The sequence below is a fragment of the Cyprinus carpio genome, chromosome B15 (assembly GCF_018340385.1).
Source record: "Cyprinus carpio isolate SPL01 chromosome B15, ASM1834038v1, whole genome shotgun sequence".
Classification (NCBI taxonomy): domain Eukaryota; kingdom Metazoa; phylum Chordata; class Actinopteri; order Cypriniformes; family Cyprinidae; genus Cyprinus; species Cyprinus carpio.
In genome coordinates, this window is record NC_056611.1 from 21,939,811 (window position 1) to 21,960,437 (window position 20,627).

General features: G+C 36.1%; 1 protein-coding gene across 5 annotated transcripts in view; it reads right to left on the bottom strand.

The window, feature by feature from the left end:
- Window positions 1-20,627, bottom strand: part of LOC109108299 (stAR-related lipid transfer protein 13-like) — an 81,910-nt gene that overhangs the window by 4,396 nt on the left and 56,887 nt on the right. For 4 of the 5 annotated variants that reach the window (XM_042739798.1, XM_042739799.1, XM_042739801.1 and 1 more), the window contains 5 exons: window positions 6,319-6,390; window positions 4,717-4,798; window positions 2,400-2,463; window positions 476-1,854; window positions 90-260 (listed from right to left, as the gene is read on the bottom strand). In XM_042739798.1, the coding sequence (XP_042595732.1) occupies window positions 90-260; window positions 476-1,854; window positions 2,400-2,463; window positions 4,717-4,798; window positions 6,319-6,390 (1,768 nt within the window). Of the gene's footprint in view, window positions 1-89; window positions 261-475; window positions 1,855-2,399; window positions 2,464-4,716; window positions 4,799-6,318; window positions 6,391-10,324; window positions 10,445-20,627 lie in introns of those variants that run through there. The other variant, XM_042739803.1, reaches the window with a different exon arrangement.

Below are 20,627 nucleotides of genomic sequence, written 5' to 3' on the forward strand. Positions count from 1 at the left end.
TACTGCTAGTCCCACTTGAGCATTAAGCTACAGTAAAACAATAACATAAAATCTCATAGGATATGAACATTTTTCCAACAGATTCTTACCAGGTCCAGCCATGTTTGTTGGACATGGAGTACTTCTCCATAATGGCAGTCAGTCGGAGCAAGGAAAATTTCTGTAGCATGCTAAGCTGGGCCGCAGGTTGGCTGGTAATCTGGAGAGAGGCGACCGAATGGCTGAGGCGGTTGGAAATCTGGAAGCTGGGCCATCGCAAGCTAAACAAAGAGCAGGGAACCATGTTAGGGATTGAAATCTGGGCTGAATGAATGGGTGATTTTGAGCACAACCACCTAAAATAGCATTTAAATCTACAACATAAGTGTACATGCACAAACATACATGCTATTTCAATCAGTGAACCAATCCTATCCAAACTTTATAGTTCTGAATCCCACACATATAGCATAGAATTGTTAGCTCTGAATCTTACCGTCTTGGTCTGGTAAGTGAAGCCCCAACACCGGAGTCTCTCCTTTCCCTCATTCCTGTTGATTCTGTTTCATTAAGTGACACCCCATCCCTGTCTACATCACTGGGGGTTGCCTGATCCTCCATCACTGAGTGTCCCTCAAAATCCAATGTGATCTGGCTGGATGATTGCAGGTCACCTTGCCTTTCGTCAACAAGATTAACTCGCTCCTTCCCCGCGTTTTCACTGTTAGGCAGTACATTTTTGGACCAGTGGTCCACGATCTGTTGCAGCCCATTAACATGCTGCAAAATATCATCCAAATGTGGGAAAAGGTCTTCCTTTTCCAAGTCTATGAGGTCACCAGTGCTGGCATAGAGGTGTGAGCCAGGTACATTGTCGTAAATACTGATCCGACTGCCTCGGGTGCTGCATTGTGTGACGGTTCGAGGTTCTTTGATGCTAGGTGGATGCTGGACATCCGAGTCAATGCTTGCCGAGTGCCAGTTAATAGAAGTTGCTGTTGAGGGTGAAAGACTCTCGATTGACAGAGCTTTAGGAAAGGTTCCAGGCTTGTGATCCTTAGGGATATGCACCACCAGGTCCTCGTAAGAGTGGAACTCATTGCGTCGGTTCTGCTCAGCCACACGCTTACCCTGAATGAGACTGGAGAACACATCCAAGTCCTCCAGGTACATCCCACTGCGCTTGTGATCAGCCCGGTGGACATTGCGCTCCTTCATGTTTGGCGTACTAACGGCACTCCCACTGGACTGGCTGCTGCTCCCTTCACTGCTAGACTGGGAGGGCAACCTCATGTCTGAAGGTGGCTCTACTAGACGCACGTCTCCATGGATGATCTCCACACAGCGGAGAGTTTTCACAGTCTGGGGTTCTTGTTGGAGAACTGGGCCACTTATAACAAGACTCCTGTTCCCTCCACCCCCCATTGCTCCCCGTGACTGCAAAGCTTCCATGCGCCGTAAGAACTCCTTAGCTCGAGTCCGTCCTCGCTTGCCATGCTTTACAGGCAGCGAACCGTAGCTCGAAAGTTCTGAAGAGAGATGGGCTACACCTAGTGATGTGTGGTCAGGCATGGCTCCAGAGTCCGAGCAGGTGTGGTGTGAGCTGTCCAAGTCTTCCACGCTGTGCCCACGAAAGCCACCACTGCCGCCGCTGCTCTCGCTGTGGATAGAAGAGATCTCCGGCTCGCTCAAGTCTGTCAGAACACTCTCGCTGCTGGTCGTTGTCCGCAAGGCAGAGTTTTCCCCTGGGTTCTTGTTCTCCACGCCCCTCAGAAGGCAACTGATGTCTTGGAGCCTGGACCAGCGGCGACTGCTCCATTCAAAGGTCCATTTGTCACTGATGGCAAAGAGGTCATCTTCATCTGAGTCTTCACTCTGCAGGTTAACAAGGAAATGCATAAATATGCCTTTATTTTTATTGCCATATCTTTTACTACAATAGCAATTCAACTCAAGACTTGAATACCACCACAATCCTTTTTTTTTTCACTGTCTCTTTTTTTCCTTTTTCCTTCCCCACAATCCAGAACCCCCAGAGGTAATAGTTTAGATTCACTCAAATGGGTTTTTCATGTTTTCAAAGGGCACATTCCTTCCTCTGTTAAATGATTACATAACCAGTGTGATAAATCACAGTTTCTATTCAATATCTTTAGGTGATACAAAAAGAAATACTATACTTTAAGAGAGTTATATCAGTTCACACAAAGACAATGCTAGTGGCATTCTCGTTTATCAAGTTTATTGTGATAATAAAGTAATGAAGTGGTTTTATAGAGATAGTACACATGGCATTTTGCACTAGTCACTAGCATCTTTATAGGCATGATAACCATTCTGATTCTAGCAGCAAACCCGCTAGAATATTAAATCACTAGAACAATACACATTCCCAGGTTTAACAGAAAAAAATCACTTACTTTTTTCTTGGGAAGGTTCACATCAAGTTTCATAGAGGCACACTTGTTTAATGTATTCAGTCGCCTGAATGGGGGAAAAAATAGATAATCATTTAAAATCCTTTCCCTCCGACTGGCTTTATTTTGCATGGCACATACAGTGGTGATGTGGACACAATATTAGCAGAGCACAGCATTCAGTGGCCGTTCCTAATATAATCAAGCTATGAGATCTATGTCCCTGCTATCCAACACTCAGCTCTGGTGAGCAGCAAACCTAATTAAGCACAATAATTGGCCAATGTCCTACTCTCTCTCATGGCCGTTTGCTTTTAATTGGCGAAAGCTTGCGAGCTGCAGTTGTCATGGTTTTCAATGGCCCTCAAGAGCAACTAATGTGGTGTTGATTCCAGCTGCCACATAGTCACTCCTCCAGGTCTGAGAGGCCTGTTTTTCCCCTCAAATTCACAAAACCCTACAAAAAGCATAAGAACTCGCTTTTCTTTGAAGCCATTCCCAAAACCTCCTGAAATAGGTTTTTCTCTTTCAGTCACTTGCGTGGTCCGTCAAATATGAAAAATTAATTTGGGATCAAAGTAAAGCAGCTTTCTGAGCTTTTGACAAAGTCGTGGGCTCAAGCTTCTCCTTGAAATAGTCTGTTTGAATTACAGGGCATTAGTTTCACTTACAATTGTTCATAATAAAGGTCTTAAAGCAACACTGCAACATTTCAATATTTCCAATAAAAAGTAAAAGAAATAAGGACGTCTCATCCTGATCCAAAAGCATTTGGGGAAGATTTATTAAAGGCTGTTAATGCTATAAATGGAAATGCACTGCGTGACTCAAGTATGCATGGAAACCAAGCTGATGTTTGTGATGTAATAATCATGACATTTTATGACTCTTTATATTGTTCCGTGGTCTGTGTGTGTGCTGTGACAGCAAAAACTTCAGAAATAAAACATTACACAGTAATGATGTAATGTAGAGAGCAGAAAGACACTGGCCGCAGTCAATGGAGAACAATCCACTTAAAACTGGTTCCAGCAAGATAAGACATCATTATAATTTTTTACATCGTTTTTGTTGAATATACTTATTTCAATATTTAACTTTTTTAAGAAGTGTCATTGCTAGCATGATAGTTTTTATTTTGGTATTAGGAATTGTACTGTTATTGGTATTGACCACTGAATTTTTGGTTTCACATGAACCCTACATTTGACAAAGGATTATCAAAAGGGTACTGCAAGGACTTTCTGACAAAGCATTTATTAAATGCTGCTTAATTTGTGAACTAAACATTTAGCATGAGTCTTCATCAGCAAATTGTAAAGAGAAAAGCGTCGAAAAGAGGTTAAAGACATGAGCTTTGTCACTGGTGCTTGCAAACATCCATAGCTAACAAACTCCTCTGTGCTCTTACTGGGCATGTCTTGCTAGAATTGTTTATGGAGTTGTTCCCCTCCGGGGGCTGTAGAAAAGTGAGAAGTCAGGGGGAGAGGTGGGAATGTCGGACATTGTTTCCTACACAACAGTAAACAGGTTTGGAATTTCGATGAGTTGCTTAAGGGTTGTTTAGAGTCACAGTAGACCGGCTTGAGTATGCCCCCAACGCTCTCCTACCGGGCTAGTCTCCAAGGCAACCAAAGTCATTGGAGGGTCTTTTCATCTTAATTTGGGAATTCAAATTCAGTGTCTAAACAAGAGGAAAAAGCTAACTCATTGAGAACATTCTGTACTTTATTTCTAGGGAAACATAATGAGTGTAATTTACAAACTTTGAGTTAGTTGTTGCTTTAATCGTGACATTATTTACTTCTAAATTACAAGAAGATTGACATGAGAGAAATTATATAAGACTTGAGCTTAATAGGTGCAATACACAATGACACAATGAAAAATGGACTTTTATCTTCATTGTATCCTCAACCACTGGAAAATAAATGTTTTAGATAGTGGTCGCAGATCTAAATAAAATTCTGTAATCGATGATAAGTTAATTATCATCAAATTGTCTTTATAAAAGGTCATCTTTTTTATTGCTATCAGTATTGCATCTGTTAAGCTCAAAACTGGTGTAGTTTCTCTCATGTCAGTCTTAATCTAGGGAAGAAGTAAATAATGTCATGATTAAAGCAACAACTGACCCAATAAAGTTTGTAAATTACACTCATTATATTTCCCCAGTACAGAATGTTCTCAATGAGTTAGTTGTCTTCTTGATTAGAGACTGATTTTAAGGTGTTCATTAGGTTCTCCAAAGACTTGGCTACTGATTTAGACTGATTTGTTTAGGAAGCACAGAAGACAACAAAGATGCCTCAGTCCTTACCGACATAGAGGTTCTACAAGGTCTTTGTCTAAGAAGTCATGGTCTTTCTTCACAGGAGAGATGTCAATCGGAAATTGAGAATCTGTAAAGAAACACAGGCATATCCCATTTCAACAATTAAGTTCATTATAGACAAACACTGGAAAAAACAGATGTCTGTTAGGGACCGTAATGATTTCCCTCTGATTCGTTAATAGGCCAATCTTGCATGTTCACAGCAAACACAGAGGAATCCAGGCGCCCACACTCTTAAAAAAAAACCCTGACAACACATTCTTTCCGAAGCGATAGCCAAGGCAAAGAGAGTAGCTAACTTGTTTTAGACTTCCAGATGCTAATAAAGTGAGACATGGTTTGCCCCCCAAAATCTGAGCCTGGCTTTGAGAAGCCATTACGTCTTCTACAGAGTATGGTGTCCAACTTATGTAACGGGGTGACTGGATCCAGACGCTGCTGAAGCTGACATTCCACTGGTACAATTAAATGTTTCATCATATTTTTTGCTTTTGTGGAACGTAAAAACACAGATTCAGAAAGAGGCACAGTGTTCTGGTTTTAAACTGCTGGAAATTCCAAAACAACACTTATGAGGAGACGCATTATGGGAAAATTCTGTTCTGCACATTGATTCCGTGACTGCGATGAGACAACAATGAAGTATTAATATTAAAAATGAACAAAGAATGTGTTGTATAACCTGACACCATTTTTCTTATGTAATAGGCTGCAAATTCAATTATTTTAAAAATTGTGGGTATGAAAGTCAAAAATATTTTCAAAATGCTTAATTTTTTAAATTATTGTTAATTTTGGTACAAAATTATTTTGTGAGCCTATGTTTTATTTCCAGGTTTAACATGGTTGCAGACTTTATATTATATTATATTATATTATATTATATTATATTATATTATATTATATTATATTATATTATATTATTATATTATATTATATTATATTTATTATTTTATATTATATTATATTATATTATATTATATTATATATCCAGATGTGGAAATGCACTTCTAAAAGTATAGGAAATGGAAAAGAAAAAAAATTTCCCACAATTTTTTCCAAAGACTAACACTCCAAGATCAAAAGCGTTCGCCAAGGGCAAGTGAAATGGCAGTGTTTTTGTGGCAAGGTTATTCCCATGACCTCTGTCTCTCTTTGAAGATGTCAAAGTAAAGTATGTTCAACAAGAACCAGTTTTACCAGTGACCTATAATACCTCTCAGCATTTCAAAAAAAAAATACATATCTGTATGAATGAATTACCAAACAAAACATACTTTTATGAGGTGGGTTACACAGGGAAATGAATAAGCTAAAAGCAGTTTAACATCATGAGGTCTGGCAGACATTAAAGTGCCCATTAACATGAGTCTGTCTCAACAACATCTTAAACAACATCCCACATTAAAAGCTTGTGTTTGCCCTAAATCAGGCTGACTTTGTGAGCTGACTGACATCATATAATTGTTTCGAAATCTAAATGAGAGCACCAGAGCTTCCCTCGAAACTTAACTATGGCTTTACAGCTGGGTGTGATAACATTTGTGAGGTTTTCCAAGTTTATTTTCTGGTGTGGTAAAGGGTTACCTTCAAAGAGTTGGGCGTACTGGGGGAATCCTGCTGCTCGTAGCCAGTCACAAGCTTCCTTTGCCTCAATTTCTGCAACACACAAAATGTTTGTACTTGTCAGACTCATAAAACATATTTATCTCTTCAATATATATATATATAAACAAAGAAAAAAAATCAGAAGGCCAGACTGCATTTTGAACTTGAGATGACCGCATAATAACAAAGTAAGGCATCTTCCTTAAATGTCTCTCTAAAACAAAGACAAAGCACTTCATATTCACATAGATTTTTTTGTGTAAAATAAAATTATCCACATTTTTGTGTATTTCAGTATTTAAGACTCTTAATATAGGGGACATCAATTTCCATTTGATTGCAATTTACTAAGTAGTGTAATGTCAAAATACTATAATTAAACTTAACTAAAAGTTAAAAAATTTTAACTTATTTTTATGTATATTATATTTATATGTATATATATTTAAACACACACACATATAATTTTTTTCCCACAGAAATGTGCTATATCTCTATGTTTAATATGTCTTATATTTTGAGCAAATTTGGTTTTCAAGTGAATTTAAGTTTTTTTCATAACTTTAATGTAAAGCAAAACAATGATACTGATTAAAAAATATTTGCAGTTGCAGTATGACAGGCAAAATGTCTTTGGAATCTTGCATCCTAGTAAGGGCACGTTGTAAAGAAACTAGGAGGACCTCTAGGATATTGTTTCATAGACAGTTATCTTCAAAACTATTTTTAGAAGAGCTTGTGTGCTCTTGGACAGGAAGAACGGGAGGGACAGAGAGAGAGAGAGAGGAGGTATTACATAACATAATCAGTTCTGTGTGATTTAATTATGTTTCTTTTCCTGCCACTGCATGAACAAGGTTTTTCTTGTAGATCAGGAACCATCCAGGTTACAAGATAATCTCACAGCCCTGTGAGCCTGTAAAGTCTGCTCGTAATCCTACATGATAAAAATGAGGACAGCTCAAGATCTTCAGGATTAAGAGATCAGTTACATATTGGCAACATGATCCTGTTCATATAACCAAAGACTTTTATGTGACACGTCCCAACAGACGTCAGCTGACGTAGAGCTTATGGAGAGTTAACATAATGTACAAGAATGTCTGAGGACTGAATGTCTGAAGCTCTTAGTGGTCGGCTTCGGAATAATGCTAGGAAACTGTGTGATTAATATAATCTGCCAGAGGGCATGGAACATTCATAAATATATTGATTTGTGGGGCCGTTAAACAAAACAACTGGTTTAGAGTTGACCAAAAAGGTCAAAGACCACCTGGTCATTAAAACACAAGATTATCCCATATGAAAATATAAAAACTTAAAGAAAATCACAAATGAGCAGCAATGATATAAATAGAGAGTAAATTGAGATTTTTGCAAAAGTTTCCATTTCTACTGAGAAAAAAACAAAACAAAAATCTTGTGTTTCCTTAAAAGTTCTCAATAAGGTCTCAAATTGTGCTCAGATTAGCCAATATTCCAAAATCTGCAATAAAAAGTCAAAGATTTTAATATGAATGCAAACATCTCTCGTCAACATATAATAATCAAAATCCACATTATAATAATAATACTAAAACTATAAAAAACAAAAAAATTCTAATTCTTTTTCATTTAATTTATTTGAAATAAATTTTAGCAGTCTGAGTCAAAGTTGATACTATCTGAACATCTATGTCAGTGTTTAAACTTGAAACAGCAAAATCTGATATTTATAAAACAATAAAAGACCATAAGCACATACTTTCCATTGTTTAAGTCTGCATTGCATTTCAACCAGCTATTAAGTAACTCAAGTTCATTGTCAACAAATCGCAATAAAAGACATCTACAAATGTAGCGCTCTACTTATTTTAATAAAATCTAGTGTAGAGCCTGTTTAATTAATTTGTCACTCAGTAAATACATAAAATATCATCCAATGCATTTTAACAATAATATTCTAGTATCTTTTTATGAGCACCAAACAAGATATTTTTAACAACCATTTGAATTATTCTCACCTGATTCAGCAATACAGTGACTCCATAAGGTCACCTTCACTTATTCAACTCCAGTAAATACAATGATGCAGCAGCACAGCTCAAATCTCAATACATCCTGAATCTCACACCAAACTGGTTGACGATCCAACTCATGCCCCAAAAGGGTCTCCCGCCCTCCAAGAGAGTAGTAGCTGCGTCAGAAAGCAAATCGCCTGGGTTTCCATTCATCGTATTGATAGTAACATGGATAACTGTGGTGAGAATTCCTGCGCAGCCTCCACCCAACTAAGATTACTGCTCTATTGTGTTACCTCCTTTACCGAACAATACGGTTTGTTCACTTCAGCAGCTCCTGTGAGAAGAACTAAATGCTTCAGAAGTCAATTGATATAAGATTGTTCTTTATGAGTGTCATGAAACTCTCAGCCTATAGCTACTAAGCAAAACTATAGCGGGAAGCTCTGAGGGATTTATCTGACAGAAGTAAACAAATGCATGTAACAATGAAACATACGCGCAAATATTAGCAGATAAAATGTCCTTGAGGTTCAAAAGCCCCTAAATACGACTAACTACAAAATACAAACATTGATTGTACGGACCTGTTTTTATAAGGTTCTTCTCTAAATATGTAACACAAACACTGTTTACTACCTTGTAGGTGATGCTCAAACATTTATTATTATCAGTGTTGAAAACAAAAACTGATCTTTTATGTTCAAAAGAATTTATTTGAAACAGAAATCTCTTCTAACATTATAAATGTCTTTAAATATCACTTTTGATCATTTAAAGCATGTTACTTCATAAAAGCACTAGTTTAAAAAAATAAAAAAATTAAAAAAAATACTGAACCCAAATTCACCAATTCACTTTTATTCTGATTCACAAGCTCTTTGTTTGATTCAGTTCTCTGATTCAATTTGATTTGATTCTCCAGTAGGTCTTGTCTAAAAGATGTCAGTTCTTGTCTAAAACATTTATTCAAACAATATGTAAAATTACTATAAATTAAAAAAACGCAAATGATAAACCCACATGACAGAGTCTACAAAACATGCATATCTATAAATCAAAACATATCTAAAGTCCCATAAAAGAGTAAACAAGGTTCTTTCAAAATAGTGGAAGTAACACAAAAATGGGTCACAAAACATCAGATAATTGTTCATCATATTTACACAACAGCACTATTTGGCAGTCAACACAGCGCCTGAAACTGAAAACTGAGTGCCATTCACCTGATTCAACAGGAGGTGAGGGAAACTCCTTTGTGACTAAGTGTCCATTCCCAGGAGTGCTAAGGGCAACTGTACGTCCTGTACTGTACAGTAACACTAAAAGTGTAGAGAATCCTTATCAAAATCCCACAGCTGCAGCCCGAAACCCAAGCTGGGAATTCCACGTCGCACAGCGTTCCGTAACACTATCCCAAAAGCTACTATTTCTTTTCCGTCATTGTCCTTTCTTATGGAATCGGAAGGATAAAGAGCTCAGCTACTGGCTTGCTGCCAGCAGGGGAACTCTCGCTTTCAAATGCAACCAAACTGCGTGCAGAGTTCGATGACTGCCACCACGACAATAACTCTGTAACACAATGCTAAAAGCAGAGTGCTGCTAAATTTGTGAGAAACACAGACACCTTCCTTTCCTCAATGAATAAGCTTATGTAAAAGGAGGCGGGATACGGTTTTCCCTCAAGGTCAGCCTTGGCACACGCTAGCACTTTGGCAAGCTGTCACAAGTCCCGTTAGGAACTTAATACAATGAATAAACTAGCATAGGTAATTATTTATGAAGCAATTTCTGAGAGAAAAAGCATAAAGACTGTTTTCTGTTTTATTTAATCTGTCACAATGTTAAGCTTCGCGGATGTGTGGATTCTGGGAATTATCCAAGAGTGATAAAATGAGCAATAAATCAATCCATCAGGTTTATTGCACTGACACAGAGTGGAAAAATAGATCAGTGAAATACGATAAAGTCGTAGATTTACTTACGAGAGACTTTCATCCTGGAAAAAAAAAAGTGTCCTTAAATGTTTAAATTTCTTCTTCCCAAACCATCTTTTCTGCTCTCTCCTAACTCTCTCCTCTTCTGCTTCTTTCTCTTCAGCTTTTGTGGTTCTCTCTCTCTTTCACTTCCTATTTCCCTCCCCTTTATTTTTCACTCCCTCTCTCTTTGATTTACTCCAACTCTCATTGGTTCTTAAGTCCGAGCCCCCTTCCAGCATCTCCCCCCTCCATTTTGCGTGCCTTCTTCGCTCTTCCACTTAAACCATCACAACTCACTTTTTCTCTCTTGGCACTGCCCTTTCGGACACCCTCCAAGTGGCAGGACATTGGCAATATGGGACTTTCTTTTCTTGCCGTCTTATGATGTAATCAACCCCCTACTGTTCCCATCCGTCTCCCAAACCTACAATCTAGCTCATCTAGTAAAGACTACAGGATGTTTCACCTCCCTTAACTTTGAGTTTTATAGCTTAAGGGGCGACTTTGTTGTTGGCAAAATCTTCCTGTACAAGCAAGCACTCTTAAAAATAAAGTTTTTTTATAGACATCTATGGTTTCTTTCAAGGTTCCTGAATGTTCTTCTTTCTTACCAACTAAAAAATTATTCTTTTTAGAACTGTTGACTGAAAGGTTCTTTAGGGAACCCAAAATGGTTCTTCTATGGCATTGCTGCGAAAAAACTCCTTTTGGAAACTTCTGGTGTGTTGCTGGGAAAACAGGAGGGAAGGGATGGACTGGGGGAAACCAAACTGATCCAAATTCCTGCAACACCCCTTGGCATGATGTGAAGCCGTAGGAGAATGTGACATCACAAGCAGGCAATCATTAAAAGTGATTCACTGGGGGAGATATGGCACGTAACATTATCTAGTGTCAGCTGAGTGTCTGCTGCCCACTGAATATTACACACATCAGCAATGTGACCCAAAGCCTCATGGGAAGACCTTTGTGGGCTGTAGCTTCTGCAGTGGGATCAAACAATAAAGAAAGAAGACAAAAGACTGTCGCCAGCAGAATGCCAGCAAACATTCCACTAAACTCAAAATAACATCTTTGTTGTCTGATTGTGTTTTTACTTTAAATATGGTTTGGGGCTGGATCATAGCTGCAAAACCTTATTTATAAATGTTATGTTGATAACAAACATAATCACTACTTATTAAAATGTGAATATTAGAAATGTAAAATATATTAAATTATACAGTGTAAATAATGTTAACATACTAAATAATTTATTTTAAAAAGTAAAACATTTTAATGTTTTAAAATAAATTATTTTAAACAATTTATAAAAAAATACCTAAAAACATTTAACCCTAACCATTAAAAATTTAAACTAAAATTAAAATTAAACTAAAATTAAACTGAAAGATAATATATTTTTAATAATAATAATAATAATATTAATAATAATAATAAAATTTTTGTAATAATAATAATAAGTTTTATACTAATTTAAAAATTATAAAAAAAAAATACATTTATTTATTATTTATTATAAAAAAGCATACCATTTTATGAATAAAACAATCCAATTTTAGTAAAAAAACTAGTGCTGGGCAACACATCCAAAATAAAGGTTTTTGTTTATATAATATATGTGTGTGTGCTGTGTATATTTATTATGTATATATTAAGACACACACGTACAGTATATATTTGAAAAATATTTACATGTATTAAAATGCATATATTTAGATTCATATCATTTATATTATATATAAATATATTTAATATATAAATATAACATATTTTTCTTAAATATATAGGTGCATGTGTGTGTATATATATATATACATAATAAATATACAAAGTACACACACATACATTATGTACACAAAAACTTTTATTTTGGATGGGATTAATCACAGTTAATCGTTGCCCAGCTCTGAAAAAAAAAAAAAAAAAATAATAATAATAATAATAATAATAATTTTAGTGTTTAATTTATTCAATTAGACAAAATCATGTAGAGTATTAATATCCAAATAAGATTACATATCAAATAAAATCCTGCAGGGTTTGGTATGTCTTGTTTATCCAATACATAATAAATCATGCAATGCAAATACAAATAAAAAAATCCATAAACCCTGACGGATTTTATTTGCATATATAATTTTATTTGGATATCAGAGTACAAGCTCACTGTGATGTCGGTCTTAATATAACTTCACATTTTCCATCAATGAATCTTGAAAGGCTTCAGACAATTACACCATTAAAACCATGAATGGCAATTCTGAAGTGAGACTACCGACAACCACTACAAAAACACAGCATGCCTTATGAATCAGCCAGACAGGGCTGTGAGTGACTGAAAACAGCCGTGATACAAGCTCACAATCTATTACTGTAAAGCTTGATGCTCTCATTGGAAAACACCTGGAGGTAATTCATGGCACAGAAACAAAGTTCCTGCGGCTGAGTCAGACACCCCAGAGGGGACGCAGGTTTGACAGACACCTCTTGGAGCTCAAATGCGTGCTTTTTTCAAATGCTGATTCCACTGTGTCAGATCAGACTTGCTTCCTTGTAAGAGGAAACTGGCTTCTGTACTAAATGACAGACAAACATAAGTCTGTTGTCTGTGGAAACCTCTGCACTGGATGTGTCATAAAACAGCTGAAAAGACAATGGAAAAACTATATATCAAAATCAGTCACGCATTAGTTGGCAAAAAAAATTATACACAATGTCTAACTAGATCTTTACATTATTTTACAAGTTTTGTGTGTGTGTGTGTGTGTGTGTGTGTGTGTGTGTGTGTGTGTGTGTGTGTGTGTGTGTGTGTGTGTGATGTGTGTGTGTATATATATTTATTTTCTTTTTTTCTTCTTTTTGTGAAATATGACTCATGCTTACCAAGGCTGCAGTTAATTGATTAGAAAATACAGTAAAAATGCAATATTGAAATATATTCTTTTAATTTAAAATAGCTGTTTTCTATTTTAATATATATATATATATATATATATATATATATATATATATATATATATATTATTTAATATATTTTAGATTTTTTTTTTTCTGTTAATGCAAAGCTGAATTTTTAGCAGTCATTACTTCGGTCTTTAGTCACATGATCCTTCAGAAATCACCCTAATACGCTGATTTGGTCCTCAGTTATTATTTAATTTAGAAAACAGCTATTTTCATTTGTAACATTTCACAATATTGCAGCTTTGACAGTATTCAGCCTTGGTGAGCATAAGTGACTTTTTTAAAAACATTTAAAAATTAAGTTGGCTAGCTTAATTTTATTTTATTTTAAAAATAAATGTTTTTAAATAAATCATGGTTGAAGCATGATTGGCACCGGCAATGTCAAAAGCTCATGATAGTCATTTTATGACAAAAATGACATTTTATGCTCAAACATGAAAAGATTTTAAACCTGCGTTCAATTTCCGAAAGCTGTTATCATCAGTTGTACATCACTATCCCACATCCTGATCTAAAAGTAATGTCCTTGAACTAGAGCTAAATATTTACTCCTGTTAATGCGGCTCATGTGCATGTAATGAGGACGGGGATATGCAGACGTGCTCAAAATGTGTATACACTCCGTCTGGCTAGTAATACGGTGTGTCACACCAAAACAGACATAAATCTAGCTCAGATTACCATCTGCCTTTTGTTCATATGGGGGTTAGATTACGACCACACAATGCGTATAGTGTAAAGGGCAGCAAATGTATAAACTCGTCTGCGGTTGAGCGGAACGTGATTGATTGCCATGTATGGTCAAACAGTCTGGGACACTGGGTTTTTAAAACACCATTCACTGTATGTGTCTACATCAGATGAGTCTATAGACGTCAAAGAAACACCCATGCCTCACCAAAACACATATAAACTGGTAATGAGTCACCTCACCCAGTACCTAAACACATCTGACCAATGCATCAATGTCATGCACATATTTTTCTAAAAGCATATGTGGCATCTCATTTGCAAAGGAAAAAACCCTTTTTTGGATCGTTTTGGTCCACTGCAGCTTTCTATCATGCCTTTATCATTTATTCTGGCCACTTTACAAATGCTGTTTATGGATATGTAGCTTTATCTTTGTCACAGATCCAGTGTTTTCAACATAAATAATTGAAACAAGAATGGAATAAACTATTTTAATATTAATATTTATTAATATAAAGAGCAAATGCACTGATGTATATCTATCAAAAAATTACTGTACTTGATTTTCAAGAAAAGAACGTGCTTGAGATAAGATATGAAACAAAACATTCAGTTAAATGTAAATAACATTTTTATTGCAATCATAACCATTACAATTAAACAAATTAAAATTAATTAAAATGCAATAATCTAAACAAAGAAATAAACTATTTATTGTTGAATTTGAATATTAATATTTATTAACATATAAAGAGGAAAAAAAATACTGTAATTGATTACCAAGAAAGTTAAAAGCATGCTTGAGATGAGAGGAGACAAAACATTCAATTAAATATCTACTATATAAATAAAAATAAAAAGTAAAAATAAAAACGTTAAAAAAAAAAAAATTGTACTAATATAGTGAAAATATATAATTTTGTAAAAAAAAATTTTTAGTTGCCATTTTCACCATTTCCACGACATAATGCTATTAAAACATAACTTGGAATGTGAAGAAAATGTAAATTATTTTCAGAGACAAAACACACACAAAATCTCTTGTAATGCCTGATATATCCTGCTAATGGACAAGTAATGGTGTGGAAAGTGTGTGCTAAGAGAGTTTTCCACAAGAATCCACAGTTGAAGAAACACCCATGTGTGAGAGAAAGACAGAATGTGATCAAATGAATCCAACTCATTTGTTTGTGCTCAGCTGGATGCTTGAAGACTGACAGGCAGCGGCAAAAGCTAATGAGAGCCTGATCATCAAAATTCTGGTGCAGCAAAACATGCCTTCACAGGGAAAAGCCCTGGGTCTTAGTGGCAACGGTCTGGGAATTCTCCTCTATCATTTCACAGCTTTAATTAACACGAGCACCGGTGATTCTGGAACCCCTAATGGCCGACATCCTACATACAATAGTCAGGAGCAAAATTTAAAATAGGTGCCACTCCGTAATCTCACAATATCACACGTCCACTCCTCAGTGGCAGGAGTTCTGCTAGTGGAGGTTCACAGCTGGGCCTTGGGCCAAAGGAAATTACAATTACTGGGAAGTACGCACTAAAGCAGCCCTCCAGATAAGACGTAATAAATTCTTCTTTCTGACAAAACAGTTGGAAGAAGCGCTGCCTTCACGGTTGGCAAAAACAACACGGATTAGGTCAGCTGGGTTTTTTGGGAGCTCATCACCCTGGTAATACTCATTTCCCAACCACGTCACCGCTTCCAAACCACTCTCATTTTATGACGAAAAACAGTAGGTACGTGTTAGCACCAAATCGTTGTTAGTAAAACAAATAGACGTGAAGTCGCAGACAGTTACTGTGACTGTGACATTTCTGTGACTAACTCATGCTAGGGCTGGGCGATATGGCCAAAAACATTATCACAATAATTTTTTTCATATCAGTCAATATCAATAATTATCACGACAAATGTCAAATCTTTATTTCTTTCAAGTTTAAAGCCAGATTTTTGCTCCAAAGTGAAAGTTTGTACACATTTGATAGTAGCTTGAGTTAGGATGCAGATCTAAATTTTTGTTCATTATCAAAATCAGTAACATCTGTAAAAAATGTAGCAACCTCAGTTTTATATGATTAAAGGGGTCATATGATGTTGCTAAAAAGAACATTATTTTGTGTATTTGGTGTAATGCAATGTGTTTATGCGGTTTAAGGTTCAAAAAACACATTATGAATCCAGTGGGGACATAATTGCTGATTATAATGACTTATACTTGCGTATGATGTAAACATAAAACCCTGTCTGCATTTGTGATTGGAGAAACGACAATCAACAAGCGCTACTCTACACTGCTCAAAACTCGTGTTTGAATCATCAGTGGCAATTCTTGAAATATAAAACATGTACTTACAGGCTGTGAGTCAGAAGTAGTTTCAATTTCACAATGAAACTCACAGCGTCTCCACAACATGGCGGCGGGGGCAACAACAAGAATAAAAGTTACTAACTCTTACAAAGAAGAACACATCTTAACTTATACTGATGTAGACATGTGGGGGTGTGTTTAAACAAGGCGTTTTAGGAGTGCGTGCACAAGTCTTAACTTTTATAAAGAATATCTCTTTGGATTTGAGACTTTAGTCTTTGCAACTTTACAGATCTTCTTTATGCACAAAGTGCTTGTAACACTCCAAAGAGAAAGGAAAAACTGAAATCGAATCATATGACCCCTTTAAGTGATTAAGTGAAGCGACGTGTGGCCAAGTATGCTGACCCATACTCTGAATTTGTGCTCTGCATTTAACCCATCCAAGTGCACACACATAGCAGTGAACACACACACACTGTGAACACACACCCGGAGCAGTTGGCAGCCAATGCTGCGACGCCCAGGAGCAGATGGGAGTTCGGTGCCTTGCTCAAGAGTTTCACCTCAGTCGTGGTATTAAAGGTGGAGAGAGCACTTGTTTTTCACTCCCCCCACCCCCACCGACAATTCCTGCCGGACCTGAAACTCAAACAAGTCAGACTCGCTATCCATTAGGCCACGACTGCCCAAAACATATTCATAAAGACAACACCTTTTTATTCTTTCTTTTAACCTGTAATTTTACATTTCATTTAAGAGAAAAACAGTATGAGACTTTATGTTTTGAGTTATGTTTCATTTAAGTATCATCAGCTGAGAAATTGAAAAATTGAAATTGCATCATATGACCCCTTTAAATGTATTTTTATTTTTTATTATTAAGCATTGGTCTCCTATAGTAGCATTAATCATGATAAACACAGTTAAAATCACACATATAGCACCTCAATACCATGGTAAAAATATCACTATGAAAAACATTAGTCTAAAATCATTCAGTATAAATGCACACATGCTAAAGCTTAATCACAAATACATACTATAATTATATACCATTACTCTGGTAATAAAATTCAGTGTGAATATCCCAAATTTCTGCCACAATATCATGGTGCAGTGAGTGTTACTACAGTAAAGTTTGAACTGTGATCCGAGCAGATAAACAGTCCATGTCGCAATTCAAATGAGTCGCGCTGTTTCGTTCCGTTTTACGCGTTTAAACGTTATATCAAACATTTATCAAACTCTTCATATAATTTTATTGAGGAAAATTATATTGCGATAATTATCATTATCTAATTATCATCCAGCCCTAACTATAAGCCCAAAAGAGCCATTTCTGATACTGATTTCCTAAATATGTGTTTGGCTGACATCTTTCCTCGAAAAAGGAGTGCGGGTCTACCTTCAAAAGGCACACAGTGAGAGCTTATTGATTTTGAGAGTGAGCAACATTTGTTGACTGCTGATAAAGCTCTTTGGGTCAGAAGTCGCTCTGTGTGTTTTTGTCCTGAAATTAATTCAAACAGGACTGACGCAGCTGTGGTAACACACTCGGCTGAGCCGTTCAAGGACGCCTACTGACTGTCCGCTTTCATCCACAAATCTCAATCCTTATTTGAGGTCACTCTTGCTAGTTTTGCTCTCAGGGCTGGGTTGGTATTTTTTACTATAGTTAATCAGTATAGAATAATCAGTTCAGTCAGTGTATACGTTTTTGTGTTCTGTGGGTGCACTTAAAGGAACAGCTCACCAAAAAAAAAAAATGAGTTGGTCATTTAATCATGCTTTTTCCATGGACACAAATATAAAATTTGAACCCGAATCATTGAAACAGTGAACTCGAGAAGCAAATCAGTTAACAAGTTGTTCTAGCTGAATGATTTGTTCCTGACTCAAAGCTGAAATGATTCAATGATCCAGTCTCAAATGTTCTCGGGTTAATAATGAAGGAAAGAATACATTGATTGATTAATTAATTAATTAATTTAAAAAAATACAGATAAATAAACAAATATATAAATAAAAAATGAACAAATTAAAACAAAATATTTTTTTCACAAATAAAGGAAGAATTCAAGACTTAAAAATACAGCACTTAAGGCATTTTTGTCATTTTTAGAAGCTAATAATAGATCAAGATTCTTCAAAATAACTATTTTTTGGTCTCACTTTATTTTAAGGTCCAATTCTCGCTATTAACAAACCATTAACTTCGACTTTGCCTCAATAAACTACTAATTTGCTGTTTATTAATAATTAGTAAGTTCATTGTTAAGTTTAGGTATTGGGTAGGATTAGGGATGAAGAATATAGTCATCCAGAATATGGGCTTTATAAGCACTAACAGACAGCCAATATGTTAATAATAAGCATGCTAATAAGCAACTAATAGGGAGAATTAATCACTCCCTATACTCAAGTGTTACCTTTTTTTATTATTCCACAGAGCAAAAACAAAAATAATACAAATGTAAAATGACGTAAGTGGTAAGTAAATGATAATTATGGCAAACTTTCATTAAGAGTACATCTGGACAAAAAATAGATGGAGGCTTTTGAAGAACTATTAATGTTTATTTATATTTTTCCATTGTGTCCCTTATAAATAATGATATTGTAACTACTGACCTTTATGTGAATCTAAATACAGCCGACATTGTTTGAATCCTAAAAAAGAATGGCAGCTTAAAATGATATGTATTTCGGGAGTCCTGCGCGTGGTGGAAGAGCCTCGTCTAGTAAATATCTGGATCGCTTTTACCATGGAAAATCACTTTGGGTTGTTTGTCACAGCGGACTTGACTAGTGTAAAATATGATACACAACTGAACGGTCCTCCACAAAACGAAAAAAGGAAATATATGGGAGGATTATAGTGTAGTCGTATACCAAATAAGCCCATGACGTCTTTGCATCACAAGTCTTAAATTCACCGGCCCCATGGCTGGAAATTGATAGCGCATTTCTAACATTGTGGCTGCTATGAACCAAACCGAAAAGCTACTGCAGTGAAGGCAGCCAAGGCTTTACGGCAAAACCCGACACTCCTCCAGTTTCAAGTAAAACCTAGATGTTCATACTTTATCAATTTTCCTAACCACAAAGTGGTGACTCTAAGCTCTCCAACAGCCCAAAAGAGAGGGCTAAATAAGGATTGGGGGTCTGGAGAGTAATATTCAATGCTCCAAATGTTCCCAAACATCTGGGGAATGTTAAACATGACACTTCGTAAACAGGTTGCGGTTGTTTTCAGGATTTTACCCAAAGTGAGGTGACAGAAAAAGCACAGCTTGGATTTTTGCAGCCTGTCTATTTCATCAAAAGCTCAAGTTAATGTTTCTTGACAGTCTAAATATATAGAAACGTTAAAGAGAGGCAATGGAGAAAGCTTTTCTAAGCTGTGGCCAAAAGTGTTAAGAAACTATAATCTGGAGCCATAGAGCAGGTGTTCGCTTGCTGACCTCAGAGGTCAATATGTCTTGCCGCCACACATGTCTTCTATTAAAACCTCTCAAGTGAGCTGCTATACAAGGAAAGGCAGCTCAACCTGAACCACAAGAATACCTCAGGACCTTCCCTCCAGACACCAGATCCCTAAACAAGGCAAAAAAATCAATCAGATGAGCTTCCTGAAAAATACATCAAGCAGACATTCTCTGTGCGCCAGACAAACACTTCCAGATGCTGGACTACAGCCATTTTCCCACATGCTAAAGTGTTTTGACAGCCATCTCAAAAGCTCCGCTGTTTTATTTTTTTGTATATATTCAACATTAACATGGATTTCAGCAGAATTTGTTCATCAAAGCTTGCTGCTTACAGGAAGGTTTGTTGGTAGAAAGCATTAGTCCTCTCGAAAACCACGTTAACATAAATAAATCATCATGCTTACACCATCACAAGATAGATGGATGAGTCCTGATATAGGAGAAGAAATACATAAATCTACTAGACAACCAGAAAAATATAAATCTACCAGACAACCAAAACGGAAAGTGAGTAACAGTTCATCTGAAATGAAAATCGGGTCAACATTTACTCACCCTCATGTCATTCTGAGCACGTTTCACCTTACTTATTGTTCTGAAAGTTATTCTCAAGTCAAAACTTTTCCATTAATCATTTGATTCAGTTCAGTTTCATCACAACTTTTATCATGGACTCTCAAGAACAAGACACAGAATTAGGGCAGATGTCATTATGTTCAGTGAACATCTGCATATAATATATTGTATTTTTCTCACCCAAAACTATCATAGGACATCTTTTAAGGCTTGAAAGCTGTAGTTACCATTTGGTGTAACTTCATTACAATTTTG